At 53.3% G+C, this 27389-nt stretch overlaps 12 protein-coding genes across 12 annotated transcripts; 3 read left to right on the top strand and 9 right to left on the bottom strand.

Moving 5' to 3' along the window:
* Positions 1–43: 43 nt before the first annotated feature.
* PG994_014762 (uncharacterized protein) lies at positions 44–2480 on the bottom strand (the record flags this gene model as incomplete). Its single annotated transcript, XM_066866171.1, has 4 exons — positions 44–460; positions 535–1654; positions 1718–2130; positions 2187–2480. The coding sequence occupies 4 exons, from the start codon at positions 2478–2480 to the stop codon at positions 44–46; spliced, it is 2244 nt and encodes a 747-aa protein (XP_066707847.1).
* Positions 2481–3503: 1023 nt separating this feature from the next.
* PG994_014761 (Cytochrome P450 monooxygenase paxP) lies at positions 3504–5302 on the top strand (the record flags this gene model as incomplete). The annotated part of the gene is made up of 6 exons (XM_066866170.1): positions 3504–3753; positions 3800–3888; positions 3916–4024; positions 4077–4745; positions 4802–5066; positions 5110–5302. The coding sequence occupies 6 exons, from the start codon at positions 3504–3506 to the stop codon at positions 5300–5302; spliced, it is 1575 nt and encodes a 524-aa protein (XP_066707846.1).
* A 291-nt stretch (positions 5303–5593) lies between these two features.
* PG994_014760 (uncharacterized protein) lies at positions 5594–6349 on the bottom strand (the record flags this gene model as incomplete). Its single annotated transcript, XM_066866169.1, has 1 exon — positions 5594–6349. The coding sequence occupies one exon, from the start codon at positions 6347–6349 to the stop codon at positions 5594–5596; it is 756 nt and encodes a 251-aa protein (XP_066707845.1).
* A 1022-nt stretch (positions 6350–7371) lies between these two features.
* Positions 7372–8857, bottom strand: PG994_014759 (carbohydrate esterase family 3 protein; the record flags this gene model as incomplete). The annotated part of the gene is made up of 2 exons (XM_066866168.1): positions 7372–7824; positions 7889–8857. 2 exons carry the CDS (start codon positions 8855–8857, stop codon positions 7372–7374), a joined length of 1422 nt encoding a protein of 473 aa, XP_066707844.1.
* Positions 8858–11184: 2327 nt separating this feature from the next.
* Positions 11185–11882, bottom strand: PG994_014758 (Yip1-domain-containing protein; the record flags this gene model as incomplete). The annotated part of the gene is made up of 2 exons (XM_066866167.1): positions 11185–11481; positions 11550–11882. 2 exons carry the CDS (start codon positions 11880–11882, stop codon positions 11185–11187), a joined length of 630 nt encoding a protein of 209 aa, XP_066707843.1.
* A 759-nt stretch (positions 11883–12641) lies between these two features.
* PG994_014757 (uncharacterized protein) lies at positions 12642–13073 on the top strand (the record flags this gene model as incomplete). Its single annotated transcript, XM_066866166.1, has 1 exon — positions 12642–13073. The coding sequence occupies one exon, from the start codon at positions 12642–12644 to the stop codon at positions 13071–13073; it is 432 nt and encodes a 143-aa protein (XP_066707842.1).
* Positions 13074–14003: 930 nt separating this feature from the next.
* On the bottom strand, positions 14004–15146 carry PG994_014756 (uncharacterized protein; the record flags this gene model as incomplete). The annotated part of the gene is made up of 1 exon (XM_066866165.1): positions 14004–15146. One exon carries the CDS (start codon positions 15144–15146, stop codon positions 14004–14006), a length of 1143 nt encoding a protein of 380 aa, XP_066707841.1.
* Positions 15147–18318: 3172 nt separating this feature from the next.
* Positions 18319–19355, bottom strand: PG994_014755 (uncharacterized protein; the record flags this gene model as incomplete). The annotated part of the gene is made up of 2 exons (XM_066866164.1): positions 18319–19260; positions 19323–19355. 2 exons carry the CDS (start codon positions 19353–19355, stop codon positions 18319–18321), a joined length of 975 nt encoding a protein of 324 aa, XP_066707840.1.
* A 636-nt stretch (positions 19356–19991) lies between these two features.
* PG994_014754 (torulene oxygenase) lies at positions 19992–21865 on the bottom strand (the record flags this gene model as incomplete). The annotated part of the gene is made up of 2 exons (XM_066866163.1): positions 19992–21623; positions 21704–21865. The coding sequence occupies 2 exons, from the start codon at positions 21863–21865 to the stop codon at positions 19992–19994; spliced, it is 1794 nt and encodes a 597-aa protein (XP_066707839.1).
* Positions 21866–23691: 1826 nt separating this feature from the next.
* Positions 23692–24767, top strand: PG994_014753 (ketopantoate hydroxymethyltransferase; the record flags this gene model as incomplete). The annotated part of the gene is made up of 2 exons (XM_066866162.1): positions 23692–24093; positions 24150–24767. Coding segments are annotated over 2 exons (1020 nt in total), but the record flags the coding sequence as incomplete, so codon positions are not given.
* A 172-nt stretch (positions 24768–24939) lies between these two features.
* On the bottom strand, positions 24940–25492 carry PG994_014752 (ubiquitin-like autophagy protein Apg12; the record flags this gene model as incomplete). The annotated part of the gene is made up of 2 exons (XM_066866161.1): positions 24940–25002; positions 25103–25492. The coding sequence occupies 2 exons, from the start codon at positions 25490–25492 to the stop codon at positions 24940–24942; spliced, it is 453 nt and encodes a 150-aa protein (XP_066707837.1).
* A 404-nt stretch (positions 25493–25896) lies between these two features.
* Positions 25897–27389, bottom strand: PG994_014751 (uncharacterized protein; the record flags this gene model as incomplete). Its single annotated transcript, XM_066866160.1, has 4 exons — positions 25897–26765; positions 26822–26967; positions 27036–27198; positions 27257–27389. 4 exons carry the CDS (start codon positions 27387–27389, stop codon positions 25897–25899), a joined length of 1311 nt encoding a protein of 436 aa, XP_066707836.1.

Raw genomic sequence — 27389 nt, 5'->3', positions numbered from 1 at the left:
GTACCATTCCTCAATTAACAGATGAGCTTCTATGATACCCGAATTATTTACCCGCCGCCACTTTATACTCGTCTCGGATCCAGTCCGAGGTCTGCACCTCGGCTTCGGGCCCAAACCCAACCAGGATCCGCCAGGCCATCTTGGCTGCGTCGTCGCACTGTCTCGCCTCCTTGGAACGACCGAGGGCCAGGTTCGCATCGCGGGCGTGCCGGAGCGTTTTGGCCACCTCGAACGTGGTGATGCCGACGGGCTCCTGCTCGAACACGTACCAGCTCTCGCCCGCCGCCGCCTGCAGGAACCCGAAGTTCCTCAGGACCTGGGCCGCCCACTTCAGCGTCTTCGCGTGGTTCCGCATCGCGCGATACGCCGCCAGCAGCCACATGGTGGGCCAGACGAGGACGAGGCGCGGGAGGGTCCCGTAGACTGCTTCCTCGTGCAGCTCCTCGAGCTTGCGGGTCAGCTTTTCCACCGTCCGCAGGACCGAGTGTGGCGGCGGCGGAGGCGGCGCGTTGGTAGTAGTAGTAGTAGTACTACTCTCCTGTTCTTCTTTAAGTTCTCTTTTTCTTCCTGTTTCCTGATCACGGCCGAGACCTCCTCGAGCACGTCACGGCGCCTCCGGTGTTGGGAGGCCGGGGATTCCGCCTCGGCCGTGCAGAGCCGGCACCCGCACGCGAACCCCCAGGACGCCAGGAACTGGCGGGCGCGCGACTCGGGCAGGGCGCGGGGCGGCAGGTAGACGTGGGTGATCTCGTCGCCCGCACGGATTGGCGCGGCCGCGAGGGAGAGCAGCATGTCCCCCAGGAACGCGCGCGAGCTGTTGGGCCAGCAGGCGTGGTTGGCGCGCGCGGCCCGCGGCCACATGCCCCGGGCCATGCCGTCGCGCTCCATGGAACAGTCCGGGCGCGCCGCGGCCGTCGAGTCGTGCGGGCCCATGAAGCAGTTGGCGCGGCGGATCGCCTCGAGCAGGAACACGTCGACTACGGGCGCGCCGTCGACCACGTCGAGCGGTCGTCGTCCATGGTCGTTCCTGCTGCTGCTGCTTGTGTTGTAGGAGCCGCTGTGCAGCTGGAGCACCTCCCGGTGCAGCGACGGGTTCGAGCTGCAGGCCTCGACGAGCTTGACGTACAGCGCCGCGCCGTTGTGCTTGACGTTGTACTCGTTGGGGAGGCACGCGGCCTTCTCGCAAAAGATGAGCTCACCCGCCGCAATGTTGCGCGTCGCGAACAGGCCGCGGCCATGGATGGCCGAGTCGCGCACCTCGGTCTTGCGCACAAAGCTCGCGGCGTCCAAGTGGACGTTGCGGCGGTTGACAGCCGCGGACAGGGCGCGGAAGTCGAACTTGCCGTCCTCCGCTTCCTGGCAGCGGGCCTGGCACCTCTCACGCTCCTTCTGGAGGACCGCCTCGGACGGGCTTTTCGCGAGGGCCGACTCGAGGTGGCGCAAGCTCTCCTCGTACCGCTGAAGCTGGTAGCACGACTTTGCGGCTACTAGATATGCTTTCCAGTCGTTCTTGCTGCCGTTTCTTGACGCCAGGGCGTCGGCAATGGCGTCATCATAACATTTCAATGAGAGATTAATGCGCGCCCTCTTGCCTAGCACGCTCATTATAGCGGCTTCGTCCCCCTTGGACATTAGATCCAACGCCCGTGAGTAACTAGAATTATCGTAAGCGTCTTAAGCTAACTGGATCTCCAATAATTTAGTCGAGGTAACTTACCATCTCACAGCCTCTGGGAGCTCTCTACCAATGAACGACTTGTCCCCCTTGCCCACCCATACTGATGATGCCTCCTCGCCATCCCTTTCGTTCTTTCTGCGAAAGCACTCTGGCACCAATGAATGCCTACCATCTAGCATTACGATATCAGATGGATGATCGACGCAGATCATAAAATCCTCATCGCCGTTGAACTGGTAATAAGGCTCCTTGATAGCCACGACCGAGCCTTCCGGTAGGACTGATAGAGTCGAAGCTTCGTTCTGGTTGTAGATTGCAAGCTTATCCGCATCGCCCATCTCATCCTCCACGATAGCCACGATGCCGGCCCCAGGATAGTGTTCTGTGATCGTCCTCAGCACTAAGACCTTACCCTCATGGTGCACCTCCACCAGCAAATCTTTCAGATAGAGCTCAACAGGAGTTAGCACTCCTGCCTCAAATTATCATATATCGAACATGTGCTCACCTTTTCGAGACTCAAAATCGGCTTCGTTGAAGGCGGGTAGGCCAGAGACAGCGATATCTTTTTTACCGGCCTCGGCCCCTTGTTCTCTTTCCCCAGCTTCTTCAACTCAGCATTGTGAACAAGTACAAGCTTTTCCCTGGGGATATGAACAGGCGCCGGCTTCCCACTCAGAGCTGATGCCTTCTCGAGAAACTCAAGTGAGATATTTGGGTCAAGATCGAGTAATGCTGCCTGCGACCCCTCAGCCAAGCCTGGATCGATGCCGGTCAAAGCCTCTCCATCGGTACGATCCATTATTTCTCAATGACTGCAACCTGGACCTGGCGTTCAATTGTTGATTGATGGAGAATCCGAACAATCACGAAAATGACATGAAGTCCTGTTGACCCATGTAGTCCGATGGAAATGCATACCGTATACAGACTGGATAATGACACCGGTGCCTTCAATCCTGATGAAGCATGTGCCCCTGGGTATATTGTCGGACCGGGTGTCACTTAGATCCAGCATAACCAATCCCGTGCCGCCCCGGGGTATCTACCCCTGCTCGCATCTCGGAGAGTGACCATCCATGAACTATTCAAGCGAATAGGTTGATGAAGATTGGGTCAGCATCTTAAAACGATGCTCCTCTAAAGTCATTGGCTGGACAGCCCCACCTGAGGCATTCGCTTGCGGCCGGCTCGACTCCTCCTAAAGGGGCTTCGTGATGTAATTTCCACTACCAGGTCAAAGTTGCTGAGGGTTGGCTGCTAGGGATGTCACGAGCAATGAGCTAAGTGTCCAGAGCCAACCATCAAGCCACTAACGACGGTTCATCACACATCCGTCCGGCACTTAAAATCAACCAGACAAAACGGGTGGTCGCAGTTGCTTTTGATATGAGGGATACGCCCTTGACGTAGAAGATAGGGCCACATATACCCGCAAATCCAGCAGCGATCGGCAAGATGATTGGTTGTGAGTTGGAGATCCCCTAGCATAGTATTGCGGAGTGTTGCTTTCCTAAATCCCCCTTGTTGCGTGGCGTTGCAGAAGGCGTTGCACTGAGCTGTCCTATTTACATAATTTAGCGTCGAGTTCGAGATATGTATACAAGATCTATATCCAATAGCGCACTGAAACATTGCATAACTCGGCTTCGGGCGCTTCATCTTCCCCGAGAGAGGATCGTGGCAAAACGAGGAAAGAGGCGTGACTTTTTAAATATTCAGGCCCGACGCCCAAGTCTGGATCTACTGGATGTTGTGAATCCTCCCAGTTGCGACTTCATTCAGGACATAGTCAATCAGTTCAGACTCCTCCAAAATTGTCGCCATGGAAGTAGAAGGCCTATCCCACACTCTCTGGGACCGACTTCCAGCGCTGGCCTCGGTGGCTCTATTCACAATTGCTGTCTATGCCGTGTCCAGTCTTTGGAGTGGAAAGAGCACCTTGCCACTGCTTGGCGCGGACTATGGCAATGCCACGCAGCGTCGTAAGGAATACATGACTAGTGCTGCGAAGTTGTATCAGAAGGGGTATGACATCTTCAGGTACCAGGCATATCGAATGACTACCCTGAATGGTAAGAAGCCAGAGACTAAACCTTGCATCTCACTGACACGACTTAGGGGATCGTATTGTCGTACCGCCGGGAGTCCTGGAAGAGCTGAGGAGCATGCCAGACGATGTGGTCAATAACAGTGCAGGACTGAATATAGTACGTCGTTTGAATCGTTCTGGATAGCGAGTGATGCTAACTTCCCCCACGGAAATTGAGTCAAAGTACACAGGTTTGGTTAGCGATTCCGGCTTCGCAGCCCACATGGTCCGATCTGATCTCACGAGAAGTCTGAGTAAGTATTCGCGGGTTCCCCTAAAGCCTAAGTTGCTAATGGTTTCTCGTAGATCGAATCAATCCTGACTTGGCCGCCGAGGCGGAGCAGACCGTCCACGAGGTATTGGGCCCTTGCAACGACTGGACTTCGCAAGTAGCGTTCACTCAGCTCCTACGCATCGTGGCTATCGTATCAGGGCGCATCTTCTTGGGACCAGTACTTTGTCGCCGCGAGGAATACATCTACGCCAGCACGATGTACACCGTTGACGTGTTCAAGGCCGTTAGAAAGCTCAAGGAATGGCACGAATTACTGAGGCCGATCGCACAGTACTTCATACCTGAGCTCAAAACACTGGCCGAGCATCGTCGTAAGGCCAGAGATTTCTTGGCCCCAGTTATGCAAGAAAGAAAGGAGGCTATGAAGAATGGTGGCGAACTCCCAGACGACATGCTCCAGTGGATGATGAACAAGGCCGAATCCAACGGAGTCAGTGATGATCGCCTAGCTCAGCTGCAGCTTGACCTCAGTCTGGCTGCAATCCACACGACAACCATGGCCGTGACTGATTTGTTATGCGATGTTGTGATTCGGCCTGACCTGGTCGACGAGCTCCGGGCCGAAATAAAACAGGTGCTGAGAAACCACGACGGGGTCTTTACAACCCATGCACTCTACGAGATGAAGTTGCTCGACAGCGTGATGAGAGAATCGCAGCGATGGAATCCGATTGGTCAAGGTATGTTCCTGCCACACCCTCAAGGTCAGAATGGTAGCTGATGTCCACACCCATAGCTCGTTTTGCGCGATACATAACAAAGCCTGTCACGTTGAAGGACGGGACGCAAATCCCCGCTGGCATTTTCATTGAAACACCATTAGGTCCGGTCAATCACGACCCCAAATTGTACCCCGAGCCTGATATTTTCGACCCGCATCGCTTCCACGACTTGCGTAATGCGACAAAGCCGGACCCCATCAACTACAAGACCAGAGAGCAATACCAATACGTGACGGTGACGAAGGAGAACATGGCCTTCGGTTATGGCAAACATGCCTGGTAAGTTCTGAGCTCGGACAGCTTGGGGAGCCCTGCTAATGAGTGTAGTCCCGGTCGTTTCTTTGCCCGCAAATGAGATCAAACTCATCATGGCACACATTCTGCTTCAGTATAACTTGAGAATGCCGAATGGTGCAACGGAAAGGTATTCGCGTCTTGTCCAAGGGGCCTCTGAAACCCCCGACCCCACAGTCAAGATCGAATTCAGGAGAGCCCAATCAAACAGCCATGTTTGATTTTCTGCCGGATATTGGCCAGTCGCGTTGTTTTTAGTGACGTTAGGAAAAGCTGTTGGAAATCCACAAGTCAATGAGATTCTGAAAGCTTATGTTTATGGTCGCCGCCCTTGAACACAGAACATGCAAACCAAGCATTTTCATTAGTCTCAAATGGGTTCGATATTGTGAATAATGGTGCTGAGTGTAGCCAGTCCGGCACTCAAGTCACGCCGAGGAGTCAGGAGTTGCGTACAGCCCGGAAAGCTCTATGTAAGCCATGGTACTAGCGTTGCTAGCCCAGCCTGTCGATTAAGTTGTCGGCGTGTCAGCAATGTCTTCTGAGTCTCCATTGCCATCAGTGATTGCCTCTGTCGGGGCTTCAAAGACCGCGGTAGTGAACAGCGACTCCTGTGGTTCGACTCCCTCGGCACCGCGGACTTTGACTTGAGGATTCCTACGCAGCCAATGTGTCACCCATTGCCTACCGAGATCCTTGTCGGTCCCATTCTTCTGAACTACCCTGTTGGCTAGGTCGTAGATGTCTTCTTTTGATGGTGGGAAGCCAAGTTCGCATTGGGCGCCTGCCCATTGTGCCAGGAGCCGCTCTTGGTTCATTGTCAGCTTCGCCGTCTCCTTCTTCAAGACTCTGGGCTTGTGGCCCCGAATCCTTGCGTGGAGTATGGTAAAAGGGACACCAAATTGTTTGGCAGCTTGAGAAGTTCCTGAGCCGGCCTCTATGGCAAGCATGGCTTTGGCCACATCGTCTTCGGTCCAAGTGAAACGCGTATAGACTCGTCCTCGTCCTCCTGGCTGATGGCTGACCAGTGGTGGGGGGCTGGGACAATCTTGACCCAGTCTGTCGGCAAGAGAGGTCTTGGGGACGTTGAATGAAATGGCGGCTTTCCGTAGTGACATGCCGTCTTGACGTACTGCATGAATAGCTCGCTGAACATCTTCATCATTGTAGGACCTGTATCGACGTTTACTTGTCTTGGCCGTGGGGGACGGCTCAGCGGGCGCCATATCGGCGGGGTCTTCAGGCAAACCCTCCACGTCTCCGTCCATGGAGTTGCCTTGGATGACGAGCTTAGCTAATATGTCGAGATGGGTCCTGTGGTCAACAATTGACAGCAGCAGATACAAGTGGATGTGATTTCGGACAGTTCCAAAATAAAAGAAGAGTGTCCGAATTTCTCATCACTCCACTCAGCACTAAACCTACGGTAGCGAAGGAAGTGGGGGTAGCAGGCAAAACTAAGTAGATGTAGGCACTTTGGCACTGTGACTCTGCACTGTACCCTGCACTGTCATGTAAGTAGGTAAAGTACTTACTTTCCGGGGTTCGATGTTACTGTAACTCCTCCCAGCAAACTGGTCCGCTAAAACAAGGATAACCTTCTGAAGCGGGCCGTTGGAGATTCTCAGGGGGACCCCAGCTGTTACTTCAACTGTGCAGCATTGAATATTTCAAAGGACAATTGGAATACTAAAGTAAGTAACACATAGGACTTGTGTTTTGTTCTGAATGTTTTTGATGCTCGAGTAAGCCCTAACCGTTTTCCTAGTCATGGAAATGCTTGTTTTTGGCTTGCTTCGTGTGTCTGCTGTCTTACTGGGTGCTTTGATACGGGTGGCTTACTAGATTATGTACTTACGGATACAGGGCTGACTGACATTGATGTGAATCCTGATGACTACATCAGCTTAGTATGATACGTGGGGGCTGCTTCCGCCATGCCCAAGTACCTAGATTCCCGTTTTGATAGAAGCGACCGACGTGAGGCATTTCTAACTTTGAGGGTGCAGCGTTGCTTTGGAAACTTCTGGTCCAATTCTCTGTCTGCACACTACTTTCAGCCAGTCACGTAGGGAATTGTTGAACACTAAGACACAGTCTGGCAAAACGGTGATAAATCATAACTATATAAAAGGAGTATCATTATAACTAAAAGAAGAAGAAAAACCAATCAGTCGTCTGTGAAGACTCCATTTCTAGGCGCTTAACGCTCTCGCTTTCCTCCCATCCATCTCAAAGGTAATATTCTAAGTAAGTAATCAAGTAAGGGGTAGAAAACCACCTCAATGACTTAAAGAGGCTTCTGGATCTGACCCTGGACCTTGGTGACAGCGTCGTGGAAGAGGCCGCCGATGGCCACGTAGCCCTCGTCGCCCGGGTGGATGCCATCCAGGCTGAGGAGCTCCAAGTCGAGCTCCTTCTGGATGTCGGCCAGCGCCACCCGGCGCTTCTGCTTCTCGTAACTCGCGAAGACCGCGCGGTACTGCTCGCTCACGTTGGTCACGCAGGGACCGTCGACGCGGCTCGGCAGCAGAGTCGACATGACGACGGTGACGCCGGGGATCGAGACGAAAATGTCGTCGATCAGCGAGGTGAGGCGCTTGCCCGCGCCGGCGGGGTCGACGTTGAAGAAGCAGTCGTTGGTACCAGCGTTCAGGAGCACGACGTTCGGCTTCAGGCCTTTGGACTGGGTGAACTTGCCATGTACCCCGTCGACGGTGTATGCGGGCCAGCCTTCATGGCTCTGTGTATCAGAACAAATTAGTCTCGTCGGCTGGTAAAACCTTGATGGTGGGAAGATGACTTACATTCTCAGCCATGGTGCCGTTCTCCCTGGAGCCAACCATATTGACTGTCCACCCATCAGAGACAAGACGCTCGTAGACTGTCTTTCGGTACCCGTTGTTGTCCTCGGACTGCAAGCCTAAGGTCATCGACGCACCAAGTGGCATGATCCGCAGCTGGAAATCATTGGCCGCCACAACAACTTGACTGTCCCTGGCGTTGATACTCTCACCCTCCACGACGCGAGAGCCATCGACCTGCCGAGCATTGATACTGGCATCACCAATGATCCGAGACCCACCAACTTGTCGGGTGCCGATGGTCTCACTGTCCACCTGTTTGGAGCCGTCAACCTGTCTCGCACTAACGCTATCCCCGTCTGCCAGGCGAGAGCCATCGACCTGTCGAGCATGGATATCGACATCATTAATAACTTGAGATCCGTCAACTTGTCTGGAGTTGACGCCTTCAGAGTCTATAACGCGTGACCCATCCACTTGCTCTAGCATCGAGTCTGTCACTCTCTGCAACACGTGATCCGTCAACTTGTCGACATCGACGGCTGATTCGCCCGTAATTCGAGAGCCATCGACCTGTCGAGCATTGAAATCGGTCTCACTAATGAACCGAGATCCATCCACTTGTCTAGAGCTGATGCTGTCACCCTCTGCAATACGTGATCCGTCAACCTGTCGAGCATTTATTTCGGTTTTGCCAAGGCGGGGTCCATCGACCTGTCTGGCGTCGACGCCGTCACTCTCGGCAAGGCGAGACCCATCGACTTGTCTTGTATCGATCGTGTCATCGTAGACGCGGGAGCCGTCAACTTGTCTAGAGTTGACTGACGTGTCAACGATACGAGAACCGTCGACCTGTCTGGAGTTGACAGATGTATCGATGACATGAGAGCCGTCAACCTGGGCTGCGACGAGGGGTGAAAGGAGCGAGGAGGAGAAGGCAAGGAGCCCAACGAGCTGAGTCAGTCGAGCCATATTGGGTGCGATCACCACTCTATCTCTCTCTCTCGTAAGAAACCTGTGTATGGTATGATATAAGATAAAGTCTAGTCGAGGAAGGCTATAGATAGTGTGTTTGCTTGTCAACTATTCGACGAATTGTATCGGGTGAGAATGGCGCCCCCTTTATAGAACGACCGGCAGGTATCTCCTGCCCACTCACTGCCGGCCCTGTGGACCCGAGGAGGAGTGGTCTATATTATTCCCACCCCCTTTTTCCCTTATTACGGCCAGTGTACAAATCGAGAGTGTTCGTACGGAGGACCAACATCATACGCAGCAAGATGCAAGCGGCGCCTCCTGAGTGGCTCTGCCCAGAAGCCATGGCATCCTTGATGCAGGCAGGACAGGACCAGAGTACACGATTGTGGGTGGCTCAGTGCTGACGGAACCAAAGACGACGAGTCATCCTGCTGCGATGCTGACATTATCATTTAACTTCCAAGGCTGAGCACTGGGAAACCGAGACCCGGCGGGCCAATCGCGTGGCATTGAGGACCTTTTACCAGTTGTAGGCGGTAGGTCTTCTAGAACGCACCCTCCCCCTGATGCCTGCTCCTTATCTTCTGGGGGAGGCATTCCCACTTTTGTAAGGCTGATAGCCTGTACGGCATACCGACTAGACTATGGGTAGACTATACGCTGGCGGCTCGGGTTCAAGGGTGAAAAGGCGGGCGCGGCGGGTCACACACACACACACAGTCAGCATCTGACACTCGCTCCTGCGTCGTATCTCCAACCCATAAACCGTAACGGCCAGGCCGTTATCCGCCAATCAATCAATCTAAGAATAGGGTGTGTGACTTGAGCACGCATTCGAGGCGTCTGTAAGCTCCCGCTTTGGGATTTGGATAAAACAAATACTGCATTGCTTGCCTAAATATGTGAACTGGGTTTCCTTCCCGGCCAAAAGCAGGCCATGCATTCGTAGTAAGACCATACAGCAGTCCCCACCCACTCAGCCCGTCATCGTCAGGCAACGACAGTCAGCCCTAGATTAAATACGCTGAAGACCAGGGCTAATTGGAACGGGTTTGAATACCGCCTATGACTTCAGTCATCATTTATGATCTCATGACTGGATTGGTTCGGTGTCGCCTCGAATTATACGCCTTGGACTATTGGCATTATTGCATGGCCTCCCCACCCCATACTGTAGACGGAACTTTGAAAGTCAGTGCAAGTGATGGATAACATGTCACATTGGGTAACAACATATTGATTGGTCTTGGATGCATCCTCTGTTAATACGTTCGCCCGTGTTTCGCTTCCATAAAGTGCTCAGATATGTGTCAGTCAGTCGGGGCCCCGGGGAAGCGTGCCAGACAATAGACGGTGTAGCATTGCATGATGACACAAGCACCCTCATCCGTCATTGCTGGTATGGGCACTATGGTGCATTATCAATGTCCAATTGGATCGGCCAGACGGTTCACTTGCACCAACCCGTCGGGCCGCAATATAAACTCATATTGTAGAACCAAGAACACCTGTCGCAGACCCAGCCGCCGCGGTCGCACCACCCTGTTCGGTAATGTTACCTCTCCTCGGAGATGGTTTTCTTCGAAGAAAGTAGTTTTTTGCATGAGGCACACAGTGTTGGGGTAACACAGCTGGCAAAATCTCGTGGGTTGCGTTGGTGGAAAGTATCATCTCCGACGCCAGGACACCCGACAAAGGCCGTTCGGTACGCCCCAAGTCACGATCGCGTTTAATAGCCCTCGGTTCTGCCAATATCGGACTTTTCTACCGGATTAGGCAGCATCAGCTGAATAAGATCTTTCGTCCATTAGTTTTCCATCGTCCCGTCACAACCAGCAGCCAACGCCAACCGTGCTGATCAGCCTCCAACGCCGTGCCATTTTTCCGAGCCTGGTACCATCCAAAAGTACCGGCTTCCAGTTTTTCCCTTGGATCCGAGTCTAACGTTCTATCGAGCATATGCCATCGGCCACGTCTAGCCGGTTGTTGAGGCCGGGGTGCCTGCGAAGGCCCGATCTATGAGACACCAGTAGCCTTGCCGAGGGTGCCACTGCCACGACTGCTGAAGATCCCCATGATACCGAATCCTACATAAAATAGAAACAGGGGGTATGCAACCAAAAACCGCATGCTACTCATGCGCCCGACTGCACAGAACATGCCACTGGAGCTCGTCGTGCACCACACAATGGCAGCAAGGGTCAACACATAACCGAAGGGGGTGTCCATAGGCATCACGATACCAATCAAGCTGGTGGCCACCAGAGGCAGTAAGCAGTAGCCGAGAACGCTTGCGCTTCTCGGGAAGGTGAGGGTCGAACTCAGGTGGTCTTTTCCATCCACCCCCGACGAGGTATCCCTGGGTACCCCTCCGCGGATGAATAGGCCGGAACAGGAGTGGGAGAAGCCGTTGATCCATCAGGCGACATGAGCGAAAGGATCGTGTGCAATGCCATTGAGCCCATAAGGGCCAGGCCGTAGATGTAACCGAAGTGAACCTTTCCGCTCACCAGCAGGAAGGTACCGAATAGGAAGAAGAAGAGAATTGGGCCGGCTAGGTCAGAGTCGTCCATTATGTGCTGGTCTATTCGGGCGATAGGGTTAAGGACAGCGAGAGTCTACGGACCAATCGTTAGCATCGATGAAGGGAAGAGACGAGGCAGAAAGAGGATGGCGCATAACGTACCTTCCTCTGAATGTGGCCGAAGTTGACACCAAGCTCCTCCAGCAGCGGCGGTTCGTTGTCATATCCTTCGGTCGAGAAAGCAGCGAGCCAGCCAGTTCGAAGCCCTCCTTGTTCGCCCATGCGCCCGCTGACACCAGGAGCACTTGCACCGCCAAAGCCCCCAAAACTTGGGGTACCCCCTGGTGCACCATATCCATATCCCGGCTGCTGTGCTGTCGCATGGCTCTGTATTCCTGGGGAGTAGGACGAAGGATAGAATTGTAAGTGCTGAGCTGCGCCGCCTGCTCCAGCGCCGAACTGGTTGGGCGGAGGCGCGCCGTAATTGTAGGACATTGTTTCTGACGTATCGTATCGGATGAAGTTGGAGGTTTTGTGGTTGGGGAAATGCGCCTCGAGAGGCAGAAAGCGTAGGGAGTTCGGGCAATAGGAGAGGTTGTTGTTTGTCAAATGAGGGGTGTTAAGGAAAATACGGAAATGAAAGTCTGTCAGAGAAATGAACAAGGGGCGACGGAGTGGTTGAAGATTGTGTTGTTTCTGGCACTATCAAATCTGGCTTCACCAAAACCGTAGGCTTCCTTCAATCCAAACCAAGTTGAAGCCAAAGCTCTCTCCTACTGAGCTTCGCCGTTCGTCCATTCAATTGCATGTGGATGTGCGCGCAAGCAAGCGTGGGCGGCTGAAAACGTCCGTGCATCCGTGAGCTGGCATCATCTCTGCCTTGGTTTGCTGCATATCCCGCCACAGGCATAACCCGGGGGGAAACTTTGCCGTTAAAGGGGATTCACAGGAACGCCATCGGGGATGGCGATTTTTCCGACCGACTAAAAACTTCCCTGTCGTTGCCGGTTCGGCACCTATCTCTGCGCATTCACATAGAGCATCAAGCTGCTTGCTCATTGTTAGAGGCAAATTTGAGGACAATCTCTCATCCCTTACGACAAGACATCACTGTGCGCGCGTGCAATCCTGCCACCGCATTGGGCCACTGTCCTTCAACTATTCAGCTGCTCCGGTTGTTGATCCGCAGCTTTTCAGAATGGTAAGGTTTACTCGAATTATGGCGCATGTAGTTCCGGGCTCGGATTTAACAAGATGAACTCGCAGGCGCATCGTCTTATAACACAGGTCGTCATTGTCGGCTCGCGCGTACTTGGCCGCGCCTTCTCCGAAGCCTTCAAGCAAGCCCAAGCTTCTTCCAACTATGCGCGGTCCCAGGCGAAGCTGAACCCGAACGGTACCGGCCGCACATCCATGGGCACCGGCATGACACTCGATGAGGCCTGCAAGATCTTGAACGTTAAACCGCCGCAGGGAGGCAAGGCGAATATGGAGGACGTCATGGACCGCTTCAAGCGCTTATTCGACGCCAACGACCCCCAGAAGGGCGGAAGCTTCTATCTCCAGAGCAAGGTGTTACGAGCCAGGGAACGCATCGAATCCGAAGTGAGGCCGGCAATGGAGAAGGCAGCACAAGAAGCCGAGGTCAAAGAGGGATTCAAACCCAAAGTGTACAAGGACCGATAGTCCATGCAGCGCGACAACCAACAACCATCCAATGCGCTTGCAAAATCAAGAGCAAAAATACACAAAAAGCTGCGCAGCAGCAGAAATGGGCTGGAGCGGAAATTCTGGCTGCTGCGGAACCCCGACGACACATCTTCACTCGACTGGCATGGCCTGGCGTTATTCGGTACGGGCATTATGGAATTCATGTGTCATTGGGATAGACGAAAACAAGAACTGTGTATAAGTATAATATCTGTATATCATCTGAGACCACGACCAAGCGAACTTAGAAAACTTGTGCGAGTTTGCATCTCGCCACTCCTAATGAGACTACGGTTTCTATGGTACCTCTTTCTACAACGAAATGGTTTTCCAACATTGATCATGTGTATAGCAATTTGTTTCAGAGGTTCGTTCCCTTGAAGCCCATGGCGTGGCGCCGGTTGTAACTCGCGTCAGAAACCGCAATCTCTGGCTGGCCTTGTTTTTCCTGCTGGGATCGCTCTCAGGGTAAGAAAGTGACCTATCTCAGCATATTCGATCTAGATTTATATCTAATTATTAATGGTGTTGTCTTTGTATTGGAGAAGCAGCCTCTGAGGCATATCTCTGCCCTGGGGGCTTGATTACATGTTTATATAGGAGATAGGTATAAGTACGTGGGTGGGTGAGCATGCTGGGGGTTGATGTGGTATTCATGAGTAGGGGGTAATTGTACCCCTTTGAAGTTCATCTCGATCGCCACACGTCAAGCGTGGTTTCGAAACCACCAAGTGAAAAATGAGAAAATATGTGCCCCGGTAAGACGCTGGCAAACCTGGCCTCCTTGGCTTTAGTCTCTAGTGGCAGGTCTCCCATCGGCGACCCAGGGCCTCTCCGGCCGCGTGCCCAGATCGATGCTCTGCCAGCGCGCCCCGTACATGTCATGGCCCGACCCCAGGCTCGGTATCAGCGTGCGCGGGCTCGCCGGGTCCGACGGCGACATGAAACTCTCCTGGCTGCTCCGGAACGGCGGCCGCACAAACCCAGGCTTTCCTCCCGCCGCCGACGACTGGCCGCTCTCGCGTCGCCGCCCAAAGACAACCGTTGCTTTTGTTGTTGTTGTAGCTGTGGCGACCCGCCGCCGCCGCCCCATAGACTCAGGGCATCTCTGCCGCCCAGCGTCAGGCTCAGGTCCGGCGTGCCCCACCGCCGGAAGTTGTCCGAGTACCGCGTCAGCTCCCCGAGGCTGTCCTCGCTGTGCGTGCTCAGGATCGGCTTGGTGTCGGGCCCCGTCAGGCCCAGGCCCTGGTGCGGACGAGGCGAGTTCATGAAGCTCTTGAGGCTCAGGGGCGTCGGGGTGCGACGATTGGACTGTCTCGAGCCTCTACCGCCGCCTGCTGAGCCAGTCATGGCGTCCTCGGGCGAGAGCGTCTTCGAGGACCGCTTGGTCTTGCTGTTGCTGCTGCTATGTTGCGCGTCGGCCATGGTAGGGCTGCTGATGCTATTGTTGTTGTTGTTGTCGCTGCGACGGTTTCGGGGGCTCGCGGGCTGGTCTTGCCAGGGGTAGCCGTGAAAGCTTACCACGGTGAGGTTGAAGCTTCCGGTGCTCCGCCGCGGCTCGGGGAACACGGACGGCCAGATCTTGGACATGATGGGCCGGACCATTGGCACGCTGGCGCAGATGATGGCCGTGTCGCACTCGAGGACCGTCGTGCAGAAGAACGCCAGGGTGTTGGAAGCCTGGTTACCGGCCGATGGACTGAAGTTCTTGTGCAGGCTGAGCTGTAGTCGTATCATACTCGCGGCCATCTCGAAGATGCCAAGTGATAGGACAGCGGATATAGCGATTTTGCGTCGTAGAGGCAATTCTAGCTTGGAGATCGTCGGTAGAATCAGGATGATCAGCCAGGCGTCGGTGGCCGTATGCGTAGAGGAACTGATGATGAGTAGGGGAGTGAACCCAATACAGGCTATCGGCCGTCCCAATACTTTCCCCTCCTCGGGATAACATTGCAGGCCACTCATGGCCGTCAGGGGTATCGCCAGCCCAATTATCAAGCCAATCGTGGCCCACGTCAAGGCCGTCATTGCCGGCTTGCTCTTGAACATGCGTAAGTAAAATGACCCGATGGACAGTTTTGCAAAGCACAAGGCCAACTGATAGAGTATGAGGCCCAGGTATGTCCGCAGTAGATACGTCACCATCGGGCCTTTATGCGTGACGTCTACGGGCGATGGTAGGTGAAGAGCGAGACTGTAGACTGTACAGATCCCCGTGGACCAGATCCAGGAGATGACCATGAGTGTGTCGTCGACAAACCACCTCCGTAAGCAGTGAAGCCTAGACGCTATCCTCAGCACTAGGAAAACAGTACAGATGACGTGCGTGATTATGATCCCCGGAGAATGCGCCGATGGCAGCCCTGCTGTCCCCCTTGCGAGTTGTTAGTCAGACTTTGATGGGAAGGGAGCGTGTTAAAAGGATACTCACAAGGTCGTTGTTCATATCATCCTGTATCCCATGGGCATGTCTTGCTGTAGACGAGTGATGCGTCATACAAGGAGGCAGACCGACTCCCATATTGACCGTACCGCTCGATGAAGACTACCCTTTCTCTTGCCTCTGCATGTATGGCCCGATTTGGTGTGGTGGAAAATTCAGACTCCCTGTATCCTTATTCGAGGGGAAAATGATGTAAATTGGAATGCTCCGTTCATGTTGCTACAGAGGTGGGAGTTGGGGAGCAGCCGCATAGAAAGTTGTCTTTGTATAGGCAGAAAGGCGATGCCATATTCCATATAACTCTTCTTCCCCCACCTGCCATCGCGTTCACGTTTGTTGTCGTGTTTCGGCTACAAAAACTGGCCTTTAGCTTGTCCACATTGCTCAACGGGATGTCCCCGGATACGCCCAACTAGGCACATGACTGAGTGAGTGCGTGGTCTAGCTTTAGCCCCCAAGGCGGTTTTAACAGTAAGCGAGGGATGTGGTTGTTGAATCTGTCCATGTTGGTACGAGATGCCCTTGCAGTGCCAAGACGGCACTTGGGCCTTTAGACCAGTCAGGGGTCGCATTGGGGAATACGAGACTATACCATCCAAAGATGGGTTATATCAATTTAGTCGAGCAGTACCCCCGCGAAATTTTCTATTCTAGGCCCCGGCCGTCAAGCGGTTGCATAATATACAGGCCCCTTACGCGATTACTGATTAGGTTAAGCCGCATCAAGGATGAAGACACCCGTTGAGCTGTCTGTGTTTCATATTTCACCATTATAATGCCACGTATTGGCGAACAACTGAGTTGGTTGGAAGTTACGACGGTGTGGCATCAATTTGCAAAGGCATGGCCTCCCGTTTTCGAGAAATGTGTTTCAGCATCACGGCTGGGGCGTCGCTGTCTTCTCAGTATTTCATAAGGATCATTCGAAGATCACCAGTATGGAACACACAGAGACCAACATCCATCGGGGATCACATGCTTGATTGTGGGTAGTATCACCTGAAACAACATCGAAGCGGTGGTGTGCACCACAAGGCTGCTGAGTACCCGTTTAGAGGCGGTGAAAGGCCCGTACATCCGTCTTACTGCTTTCCTTCTGCTTATATATATATTCCTGCCCGGTACGCATGTATGTAACTTGTTGTGGCCATCGTATTGCCCAGCCGCAAGTTTAGCCAGTTGACAAGGAACAGGCAATGACCTCTCCGGTTCTTACATATGATATCTCAGCAAGTCCGGAAATTTAAATTGGTTTAGCGTATCGTTAAATCCAGGGGTAAAAACCTGCGGCTTAGGCATCGGCTGTTACGGGGCGCTGAGCATTTTGAGCCGCGTCTGCTTCCATCCCTCACCTAGATTAGACGAGGATGATCATGACTAAAGGGATGGGCAACGGAACCCTTTCATATATGAAATTCCTAGGTCTACCAGCCTTTCCTGTGATGTCTAAGATAGGACAGGGCACGCTACGCTGATACGATCTGACATTGCCACATGCTGATGTCTAAAACAGCCTGTGGAAGATAGGAGGGGCTTCAACTGATAATTACATCTTATATAATAGATAGGCTCCACGCAACCGATGGTTCGCCACTGTATATCTGGCCCATCATCCCGCACCGCCTTCACATCTGCTTGTCATGATTTTGATTAGCCTCGCTCATGCCTGGCCAGCCGTCGGAAGAAACGTATCTTGGGAAAATACTAGAGGTCGCATGGCTCCTATAGGAGCCATACAAGATACGGACAGTGCAGATTTCGAGGCCAAAGCTATGCAACAATAGAGTCTACATGGTGTTAAGCTTTCTTGTAAGCCATTAGCCTCTGAAATACAATCTAATGCTTGGACATTCTTCACCAGTATAAACCAAGACGTATTGATTTTCACTTAGTACTGATAGAGTCACTAGGGTAGAGCTCACCACGACGTGTTGCAGTTTACTTCTTGTTAAGCTAAGGTTTGGCAGTAGAACTATCATAAGCAAGAACGTTGCTTACAGTTAAGCGAAGAGCTTGCTTCATAGTCATGCTTTTGTGGCAGAACGTTTCCAATAAAGTAATGTAAACTTGGTGACTGAGAGAGTCACGGCAAAAATAGTATCGTTTCAAATCTAGTTCGGTCCAGTGGGCTTCTTGAATCTGCCTTTGAGTTTTGCCTACTACATGGTGAGATATAGCCGGCTGTACAAACACGCCTGTTTACTTCCCCGTCTAAGTGGCACGATGCATCGGGAAGCCCGACTGGTACACTGTAGCATGGCTCTTGTAGTCATCGCGGCTGTACGGAAATACAGTATTCTAATGCCTGGTTTCATTCGGTTTGATGTGAAGTCTTACCTAGCCCAGTAGGAAATAATCACACATTTAGCGGGCTACCAAAGAAGACATAAATACCAAAGGAGCGAAACAGAAAGAAATAAAGACATGAAAAGAACGGAATATGTTCTTTTTGCACGCCGGTTCGATTCTAACTCCCCCACGAGGCGGAAGACTGCCCGAGCAAACTGCTTGCTCGCCTGACTGGTTCGATACAGTACCTACCTACCATCTACTATTATATCCTTAGTCTATATAATGTTTACCATTATCAGTCGTTGTATTGCTAGCATAGCTGTCTCTATAATCAACAGGTAAACCATCTGTAAAACGAAAGTACTTTTATTTATACATCTAAAAAGGAGGTGTGATCAAGATTCCTCCGCTGATTATCTGCTCTCACTGTTATGGTTACTTATTACTTATTCAAATCGCGTCTGTATGCTTCCCTTTTCGCCTTCTCTAGTATTTGTCGTCCTTCCTAGTAATCGCCAGCTTTGTGAACTCGTCAAGATCCTCCACCGGCAAGCCCAGCAGCTCGTTATGGAGCCCGCGGCTCTTCTCGTAGGCACCGTCGTCGTTGGGGAAGAAGGTGTGCGTGTACATGGCCTGGACGAACCCGCCCATGTTCCCTCCTTTCATCATCTGCAGGCCCTTTTCGTAGCGTTCGGCCGAGCCCTCGCGGCGGACCGTCCAGTCCTCGAGCGTGGTGCCGGTGACGCGCAGCGCGCTTTCCAGCATGTCCTTCTGGCTGACGCAGAACGACGAGATGTATACAAAGCCGTTGCGGAAGTCCGCAAGGCTCCCCTTCTTCTTCCCCTGGCCCTCGCTCTCGGCACTTCCCTCCCTCGGTAGGGCCAGCAGCCGCGCGACCGCGCGCCCAACCTGTGGGAACGTCGTCGTGTTGATGGGCTGGGTCCCGTCGTCGAACAAGGTGACGGAGCGGTTGCCGAAGTCGAAGCCGTAGCGGGCGAGCGAGCCTCCGAGGCTGAAGTCATACCAGAAGCCGCAGACGACGCCGATCCAGCTGCTGACGCCCCTGTCCTCGATGTGCTTGCGCACGGCGCGGCTCGGGGGCCCCATGAAGGCGCCGTCGGCGAGCGCCTCGTTGGTCTGGTCGAGCCCCCACTCGTTGGGCAGGACCCAGCGCACGCCGGCGTCGGCGGCGGCGTCGACCAGCTTCAGCTGCGCCTCCTTGGGGGCCTGGACGCTCATGGTGATGATCAGGACGTCCTGCCCCCTCAGGGCGGCCACGAGGGAGCTGTGGTCGGCGTAGTCCACCTTGGCGACCTTGACGCCGTCGGGCATGACGGCGGTGCTGGCTTGGCGGGTGATGGCGGTCACTTGGTGCTTGCCAGCCTTGAGGATTTCGTCAACGATGTAGGAGCCCACGCTGCCAGTGGCCTATGATGAGTTGATCAGCTTCTGAGTTCATCTGGTCTTCATTCCACATCGTGTCAACTTACACCAACTATAGCGACGTTCTTGACGTGAGACATGGCGTTATATGAGCAGATAGATAGAAGCAGGACTCAGTGTAATCAGGAATCGTATAATCAGTTTAGTCAATACATGGTTCAGATTCCAGAGCTATTGCAGACTTCACTTTGAGTTGTTGACGAGGAATGCCAAGCCAGTCAGTCTTTCGCCCGACCCTGGGGTTTTCATATACCTTTAATCATAGTAAGTAGATGCAGTACGTGACAATTGTTGACGTCAACAGCAATACGGATTTTGGTAGCCTGGGATTCGGTCTATTGGCGTATCGCCGGGGACTGTACAGCGGGCAGCGGGCAGCGGGCAGCACGTCGTTAACACCGGAAATACAGGCATTCGGGGATTGGAGTTACTGCGTCTGGACTAGCTTGGAAATCAAGCCTTTTCTGATCTGCCGCTAGTTATCGTTATCTCCTTCTTTCTTTCCTCCGTCATTAGAGGCTAGGTTGGCAAAAGCCCTCTCTGCTCTCTTTATGAAATCCAGGACTCTTTGTGTTGTTCTGGTCGGCATTATCCTCTGCGGAGCCGAGACAGGTTTACGACCAGCCTAATGATTTCGTCTGCATATTCTTGTTGCTCCGACCTTAGCTCGGTGATATCCCACCCGGCAAACCCCGAGGACAGGTTACCAAAGAATCTCACAATCCCGATTCTGTACTCTTGACAAGTTGGCCATGCAGGGTAATCGCAACTGCGAACTCACACTCAGCCCTACCCAATTCCGTCATCGTCTTGGCGTCCAAGCATAGTAGGTAACTGGTCTTGTTCACACCATCTAGCACAACACTGAGCAAGACGCCGTCATCCTCATCGACCAGCTGTCCCTTCTCCCCGGACGGGCGGGGCACGAAGATTGCCTCGCTCGGCGAATGACCTCGGGGCCCCGACCAGATCAGCACGTCTTTGGTCTCGCAGTCGACTTTCAAGATGCCGTCGAATAGTGTGCTGAGGCCGCGACAGGCCATGCTGTACGTATAACGGTGCTTGCGGCAGGCGTAAGCGTCGTTAATGGTGGGTAGGTCTCCGATGTGCGGGGCCGTCACTTTGAGGACTACCTCCGGGGATGGCAGCTCTGATTGATCATCCTGGCTGGAATCGAAATCGGATTCAGCAAAGCGGTACCGCACGAGTTCGCCTATCAAGTCGGACTTCTTAGAGCCGTCGCACCAGAACTTTCTCGCCTTGTTGTTGCGCTGCAATAACACATCGTAGTAGAATCCCTGCATAATGTGCGTGCTTGCATAACGGATCACTTCACAAACGACGTCGCCAGTGTCGTCATCTTCGAACGCGTTCGTCGTGTGAAAGAAGAACGTGGCAGGTGACATGAACTGGGCAATGATGCCCTTTCCGTGGTTGCGGTCCACAATGAACCAATAACACTTCTCGGCGTCGTCGAATGGCGCAATGGCCTCGAGTATGGTGCCCTCCCAGACAATCTTGGCGCCACCCCATTGGAAGTGTGCCACTGGGATGCAGAGAATGACATAGTTCTTGGTGAGAAAGAAGCTATGAATATAGGCGGGCTTCGACTGGAATCTTGCCAAGATTGTAGTCTTTCTGGTGTCGGCGCTGACCTGGAAGACCCGGTATGTGGGCGATACTCCAAGCTCGAGGTTGAAGCTGAAATAGTCGCCGGTCTCTGAGTCCCGCATACCGTGTGCCGGTCCCATCTGGCCTTTTAGCTCCGGGTGCAGTGCCGCCTGGGAAAAGTACCCTGTGATCTCCAAGGTTTGCGGGTCGGCCTGGGCAAAGAGGCCTACATCCGATCCGATCAAGAGGTTGCTGGCGCCTGCAAGATGGCCCTGAGACTTGACTCGGTTGGTGTTGTTAATGGCCTCAAAAGCTGGCATATTGGCGTTGACGGTGACGCCGACGTTGGTGTACATCTGGCCTCGGCGCTGGAACATGGCCATGAATTTGCCGAACATGCCAATGCAGGGGTCGCTGCGTTGGGCAAAGGACTTGGACAGCATGCGACCTTCATCTTTGATCTGCTTGGTGAGAGTGTCGGACTGACGACGAGAAAAGTAGACCACCCGAACGGCGCCATTGTCTGCTGAACTGCCACCCTCGGGTGCCAAGATGTCGAATCTGTGGGTGTGGGCCAGCCCATCGAACCAATGCGAGATGTGGAAGGTGCCGATTTTGGTGTCTTCAACGGTGCAGGCTCCGGGGCCAGTGCGGTAAAGCGATCCGGCAGTCCAGGTCGGAATGTTACCCTTGACCCGAAGCTCGACGGGTCCACGATGCTCAGTCAAGCCCTCGAACTGCTCAGGATGAAATGAAAGAAAAAAAAGATCAGTATGCTGCTGGAAACAAATTATAAATGAACCGCGTGGTTACTCACGCCAGCTTCGTTAGGCCAATCTTCAAAAGCCGCTTTGGCTAGGTTCTCTTTGAACATGTTGGTGTCCGCCACCTCGTCCGCTGCCGTCCGCTTGTAAGTCGACGTGCCGGTATTGGCATCGCCGACGCCGCCAGTGTCGGCAAGTTGGGTATCGGAGCCCATGATGGGCATTCAAATCCTTGGAAGGTATTCAATGACTTTATACAGGGCCAAAATAGCGTTTCAAACGTGATTCCAAATATTGAATGTTTATTTCTAAACAAGAAGTGATGGCTGGGGAAGGTGATGGGAATCTCCATCTGCTTGTAAGTAAGAAGTGCATTTATTATATTATGTAGGCACTCGTTCAATCTGATGTTTCTAATGCAACTTCGCGCTAATCTCTGCCACGAGGGATTCGAGGGCATTCATACAATCGACTTGTACAATCATCAGCACTCCTGGCTGGCTGGCGCCGTTATACAATCGGTCTTCTATCGCGGCATGGTGAAACCAAAGAGGATGCAAACTACTTGATGCAAGGTGGGGGGCAAGGTGCACCAAACGATACACTGGCTAGGAACAGGAAGCGTCTTACACGACCCCTTCCGACTCCCGAGTGCGAGTCTGAGTGTGTTTACTGTCTCCAGGTCATTGCCAGGACGACTCTTAGGTAGGATGTAGGTTAAGTAGGGTACTAATACCTACCTACGTGCAGTGAATAGAGACCCCTAAGTGCCCTAAGAAATACAATATAACAACCCCGCACTACCACTGAGGGGTGAATGAAAAAAAAAGCAGGTAAGTACCAGATGAATTGCATTGGATTATTATAGTGCTATATAAAGCAATTGAATGATCATCTCCAAGCTGGGACCCCATTCAAGAAGCTTCTTTCGCCAGAAAGACGTCCAAGAAGGCTGTGCACCCATAGATCTGCACTCTTGTGAAACGAAAATAGTCTCTACCACGAGCTGGACAGCTACAAGCAGCGGCGCGTGAGCGAGGAAGGCAGCATACAACTACCTCACATTCAAGACCAAAGGCGAAGAGGAGGGGTGGCTTGTTGTGCCAGAGCTGGCAGGTTCCAGCCGCCCCATGCCTGTCTAAACAAACGTCCAAGCCAGCCGTCGGGCGAATCTCAGGTCTCTCGGCAGGATGATCGAAGCCATGGACGAGACTGCCAGCGCAACGGCCGTAGGGAGCGAGGTGCGGTTAACGACCCCGGGAGCCGTCGGCGGCGGTGGCGGCGGTGGTGGCTTCTTCGCTTGCATTTCTGACGACCCCTAGTCATCTAGAGGCGGGCGAAAGAGGGCCATTGCCAAGCTGAACTGAGCTTGTCAGTCTTGCAAAGCCAGCCTTATCAATTGACCTGTAAGCTTATTAGGGTATACAGCAGTCGACGTAGAACTCTCCCTTTCAAAGAATACAAGACGTAAAGATTGGCTTGGTTGATGTCCAAGGTCGGCATCGTCTTCGTTGCCAGGTTTGGCCTTCGCATGGTTGTCAGTGCTCGGACACTTTACAGCTGTAGCCCCCGCGACCTGCATGCTTCTTTCTAGAAAGTGACCTTATTGATCTCACATCAGATTGATAGCAAGAACTAGGCCACAGCTGAAAAGATACGGACGAATTCATGTGATTGGGGGTAGACTCGGAACCTAAAGTAACAGGTACGGTTAGAGTCTCTAAAACCCAAATGCTGGAACTCCTAGCACCTCGGTCAGTGGCGAGCCTGAGTGGTGGTAATCGGAGAAACGGTAAAATCGGTATGTACCCATGTACTTAATGCAGGCGACAGGGGTTCAGAGAAAAACACCAAAAGTATCTGTGATGAGTCTCAGTTGTACGCAGCAAATCCCATCACGACCGAATAATAAAACCCGAAATTGCACGCGAAAAGAAGGCCAACCTGACTCACTCCTTTTCAAACCTCAATGCTCATCATCAATTGAAGCGCACATTACATTCGAGCTCCTTGCATTGCTGTTTAGGCCCGACAAAAGAGGATGTCTTTCCGATCCATTAAGACATGTGCTTTATCCTTATATCGGGGCACCCGATCATCTGCACCCCTGAACAATGTTGCACCCTTGTCGTCGCTCCTCGCCCAACAACAACATCGATGGAGCTCACACTCTCCCTTAGGAACTCAATCCACTTCTCAAAGGAAGAAGGTCACCATGGGCACACTGCGGTCCATGTACAAGAAGAATGAGCCCATCACCATGATCACTGCACACGATTTCCCCAGTGCCCATGTCGCCGATGCTGCCGGTATGGACATGGTGCTGGTCGGCGATAGTCTAGCCATGGTTGCGCTAGGCATGGAAGACACCAGCGAGGTCCTAGTCGAGGAAATGCTGCTGCACTGCCGTTCTGTTGCGCGGGCAACCAAGGCAGCCTTTACCGTAAGTCATTGCTCATGTTGTTCTCCGATAGACACTGGAAGCTGATGCAACAATAGATTGGTGATCTGCCCATGGGCTCGTACGAGATCTCTCCCGAGCAGGCTTTAGACACAGCCATTCGTTTTGTCAAAGAAGGCCGCGTGCAAGGCATCAAACTTGAGGGTGGGAAGGAGATGGCACCCACCATCGCCAAGATCACACGTGCCGGCATTCCCGTGCTTGCTCACATCGGTCTGACTCCCCAGCGACAGAATTCCCTGGGAGGTTTCCGTGTACAAGGCAAGACTGCAGACGGTGCCATGAGAGTGCTCGAAGATGCGCTTGCTGTGCAGGAAGCGGGAAGCTTCGCGACCGTACTCGAAGCCGTCCCGGCAGAGGTAGCCAGCATAATCACCCAAAAGCTCTCCATCCCAACCATCGGCATCGGCGCCGGCAATGGCTGCTCCGGCCAAGTTCTTGTTCAAGTCGATATGACTGGGAACTTCCCCCCTGGACGATTCCTCCCAAAGTTCGTCAAGCAGTACGGAAACGTATGGGCCGAAAGCCTGCAGGCTATAACGACATACCACGAAGAGGTCAAGGCCCGTTCATATCCAGCACCTGAGCATACTTATCCAATTTCTAAGGATGAGCTGGAGGTATTCAGCCAAGCTGTCGGGGAAAGTGTGAAGGGCAGTAATTAATAAGTTCTTGGAGGCCTTTGCCCTTTGAAATACGGCAGGGCCATGAAGAACATAGGTGCATGATTTGGCGTTAGCATTATAATTAGAAGGCGTTCGCAGGATACCAGGAGTCAGATAGAGATTTAGCAAGCAATGAAGAGCTGTATGTAGGTAGGTAGCCGTTTTAACCGAAAGCAGGCGTCATGGAATAGGCAACGACCAATTGGTCGCTGGAATCCTTGAAACACTACTTTCCCCAATGATTAGTTAATGGACAGTGGAAGGGTAGTGTCATACGAAAGTGAACGATGCATTAATACATCTATGTGTATAGATGTCTCACATACCCTGTGGAGGTTGCCAACCACTTCATCCAAAGCCGGCGCAAACGCGCTGTTGACGTAGAGGAACAGGCCCTCGGTGGGGGCGACGCGGAGGGCCTTCCGCAGGTGCGAGACGACGGCCTCGAACTTCTGGGCGGCGCTGATCTTGCGCACCTCGCGCTGCAGCTGGGGCGCGGACCCGACGGCCTTGAAGCGCACGACGACCTTCTCCGGCTGCTCGAGCTGGTCGCCGGCGCTGGCGAGGGCGGAGCTGGCGTCGCGCGGCAGCGCCGTCAGGACGGCCGAGGCGGTCATGGTCAAGGGCAGCTCGGGCGAGGCCGGGCTGTCCAGGATGGGCGACGGCGGAGGGGAGGGCGAAGAGTTGCTGCGTTCGGGCACGTCTGGGTACTCCATCTTGACGAAAGTAAGCGGGCAGGTGCGCTTTTAATCACGGACAAGGAAGAGGTGTGCGGAATACTGGGGGATAGCCGAGATTTGGGCACAGGAGGTTGTTTGACACCCAGGGATTTGTTTGTGTTATTGACTCAGGATGATGACTCCAAGCTGTGCTGAGTGAGTTGCGTCGCATTAGTTAGTGGATTGCTGTAGCTGTGCTGGCTGTAGTGGGGCATTTTGCTAGGGATTGCATGGGATGCGGGATACGGGATGCGGGATGCTGCTGGATCATCTCATCGCGCCAACTCAAAATGACTACTCGTGACTGACACAGAAGGAGTTGATTGATTGATTCATTGATGTTCTTGTCTCTTCGGAAGACTAAGTAGCTAAGGTCACTCTACAGCTGACTATTAACCACATTACTCCGTGACATTCGTGTCACGAGCCAAACGTCTCTGCTTCTCCGGTGACTCAGTCTGCTCCTGCTGAAGCTGCACATCTCCAAGCCGCACTCTCCTCCGCGCATCAATGTACATCATGAAGTCCTGATATGTATGAGGCAAGACTTTGATGTCCTTGGGCACGGTGAACGTGTAGTTGAACTGGCCCGTCGGCTTCGCGTAGCCATGCTCCACGTCTCTCACCTTGCTGTCCACGCGCACATGCACGCGCGTCATTGGCTTTTTCGAATCTTGCTGTTGCGGCTGGCTGCCGTCCTCTTCCAGCAGGGGAGGATCGGTATACGCCACCGTGGCTTTCAGATAAAGTACACTGCCCACCGGGACGGGATTTCTGAAAGTGCATGGATCCGCGCTCACGAATGTAGGACGGGCATGCCCAAAACTAGCAGCGCAACAAAAGGCCAGCTCAAAGGTTTGCTTCAAGTGGTACCCGCCAAAGATCATGGTCTGGTGTCGGTTTCTATACTGGGGCTGCATGATGGTAGCCGTGGAGAGTTTCGTCCTGGTCATGGGAATAACATTGCCAGGTTTTCGGAGATCGTCATTGGGGTCGTGGTATTTGATTTGCTGCAGCCACATCTTGTGAATCAGAGCTGATTCGGCATCATTGGGCTCTGTCTGCAGCAGTGATGTCTTGAGCACCTCCTTCTTCGCCAACGATTTGGCCTCGCCAGCCTTGAATATCCTTTCTTCTTCTGGCGTGGTGTACTCCAAGCGCGGGACATTCACCGGCTTCTTGGTAGCCGAGTCCAAGGCCACCATCGTGAATGTGCACGTAAGCAGCTCGTCTTCCGGCTTGCTTGGCTCGCCCTCGGGTCGTGCTCTTGCTACCTTGCAGGTGATCTCAAGACTTGAGCGCCCCAGGCATAGGTTACTTGCCCACTGTACTCCAAATCGCAGATCTCCGTCAGCGGGTGGGCTATCGTAATACGGTCGAGTGCGGCAGTCACCGTCGTGACGCCGGGTCCTGTGTGCTTGTAGACAATGATGCCCGAGAGGGCATCCAAGTCCATGAACATCGTTCCTAGCCTAAATGTCATAGTATCAGAGAAGTGCCGCATGTGGTATGGGTTGCCAGTGCATCGTCGATGGCGTACCGAATGTGACCGGATGAATTGATGTAGGTATCAGAGAGCCAAGGGTCCTGGCCAAGAGGAAGCACCACCCGGTGGTAGCTATCGCCCATTTTCTTCGGTGACATGTCACGTTCGCGCGGGAGAGCATCGTCTGAGACTGTCCCCCCTGCCAGACTGCTGTAACCTGAAGGCTTCGATCCAGGGCGTTGGTAATCGATCGTCTGTTAGACCCCGGAACACACCATCGGTGCGACGCGATGATGTTGCGTGGATGCATCGCGTCTGGGGGAGGGTTCGGTCGTTCTGTCCACGGCGCACTGTTCGGGACGCCGTGCTGAGAACATTGCGCATCAGTCTGTTTTTACTCGCCATCAT

This window comes from Apiospora phragmitis, assembly GCF_038363925.1.
Source record: "Apiospora phragmitis strain CBS 135458 chromosome Unknown utg000014l:1.0-1827420.0:1.0-1829600.0, whole genome shotgun sequence".
In the NCBI taxonomy this organism is placed as follows: Eukaryota; Fungi; Ascomycota; class Sordariomycetes; order Amphisphaeriales; family Apiosporaceae; genus Apiospora; species Apiospora phragmitis.
This window is presented reverse-complemented; position numbering and strand designations above follow the sequence as displayed.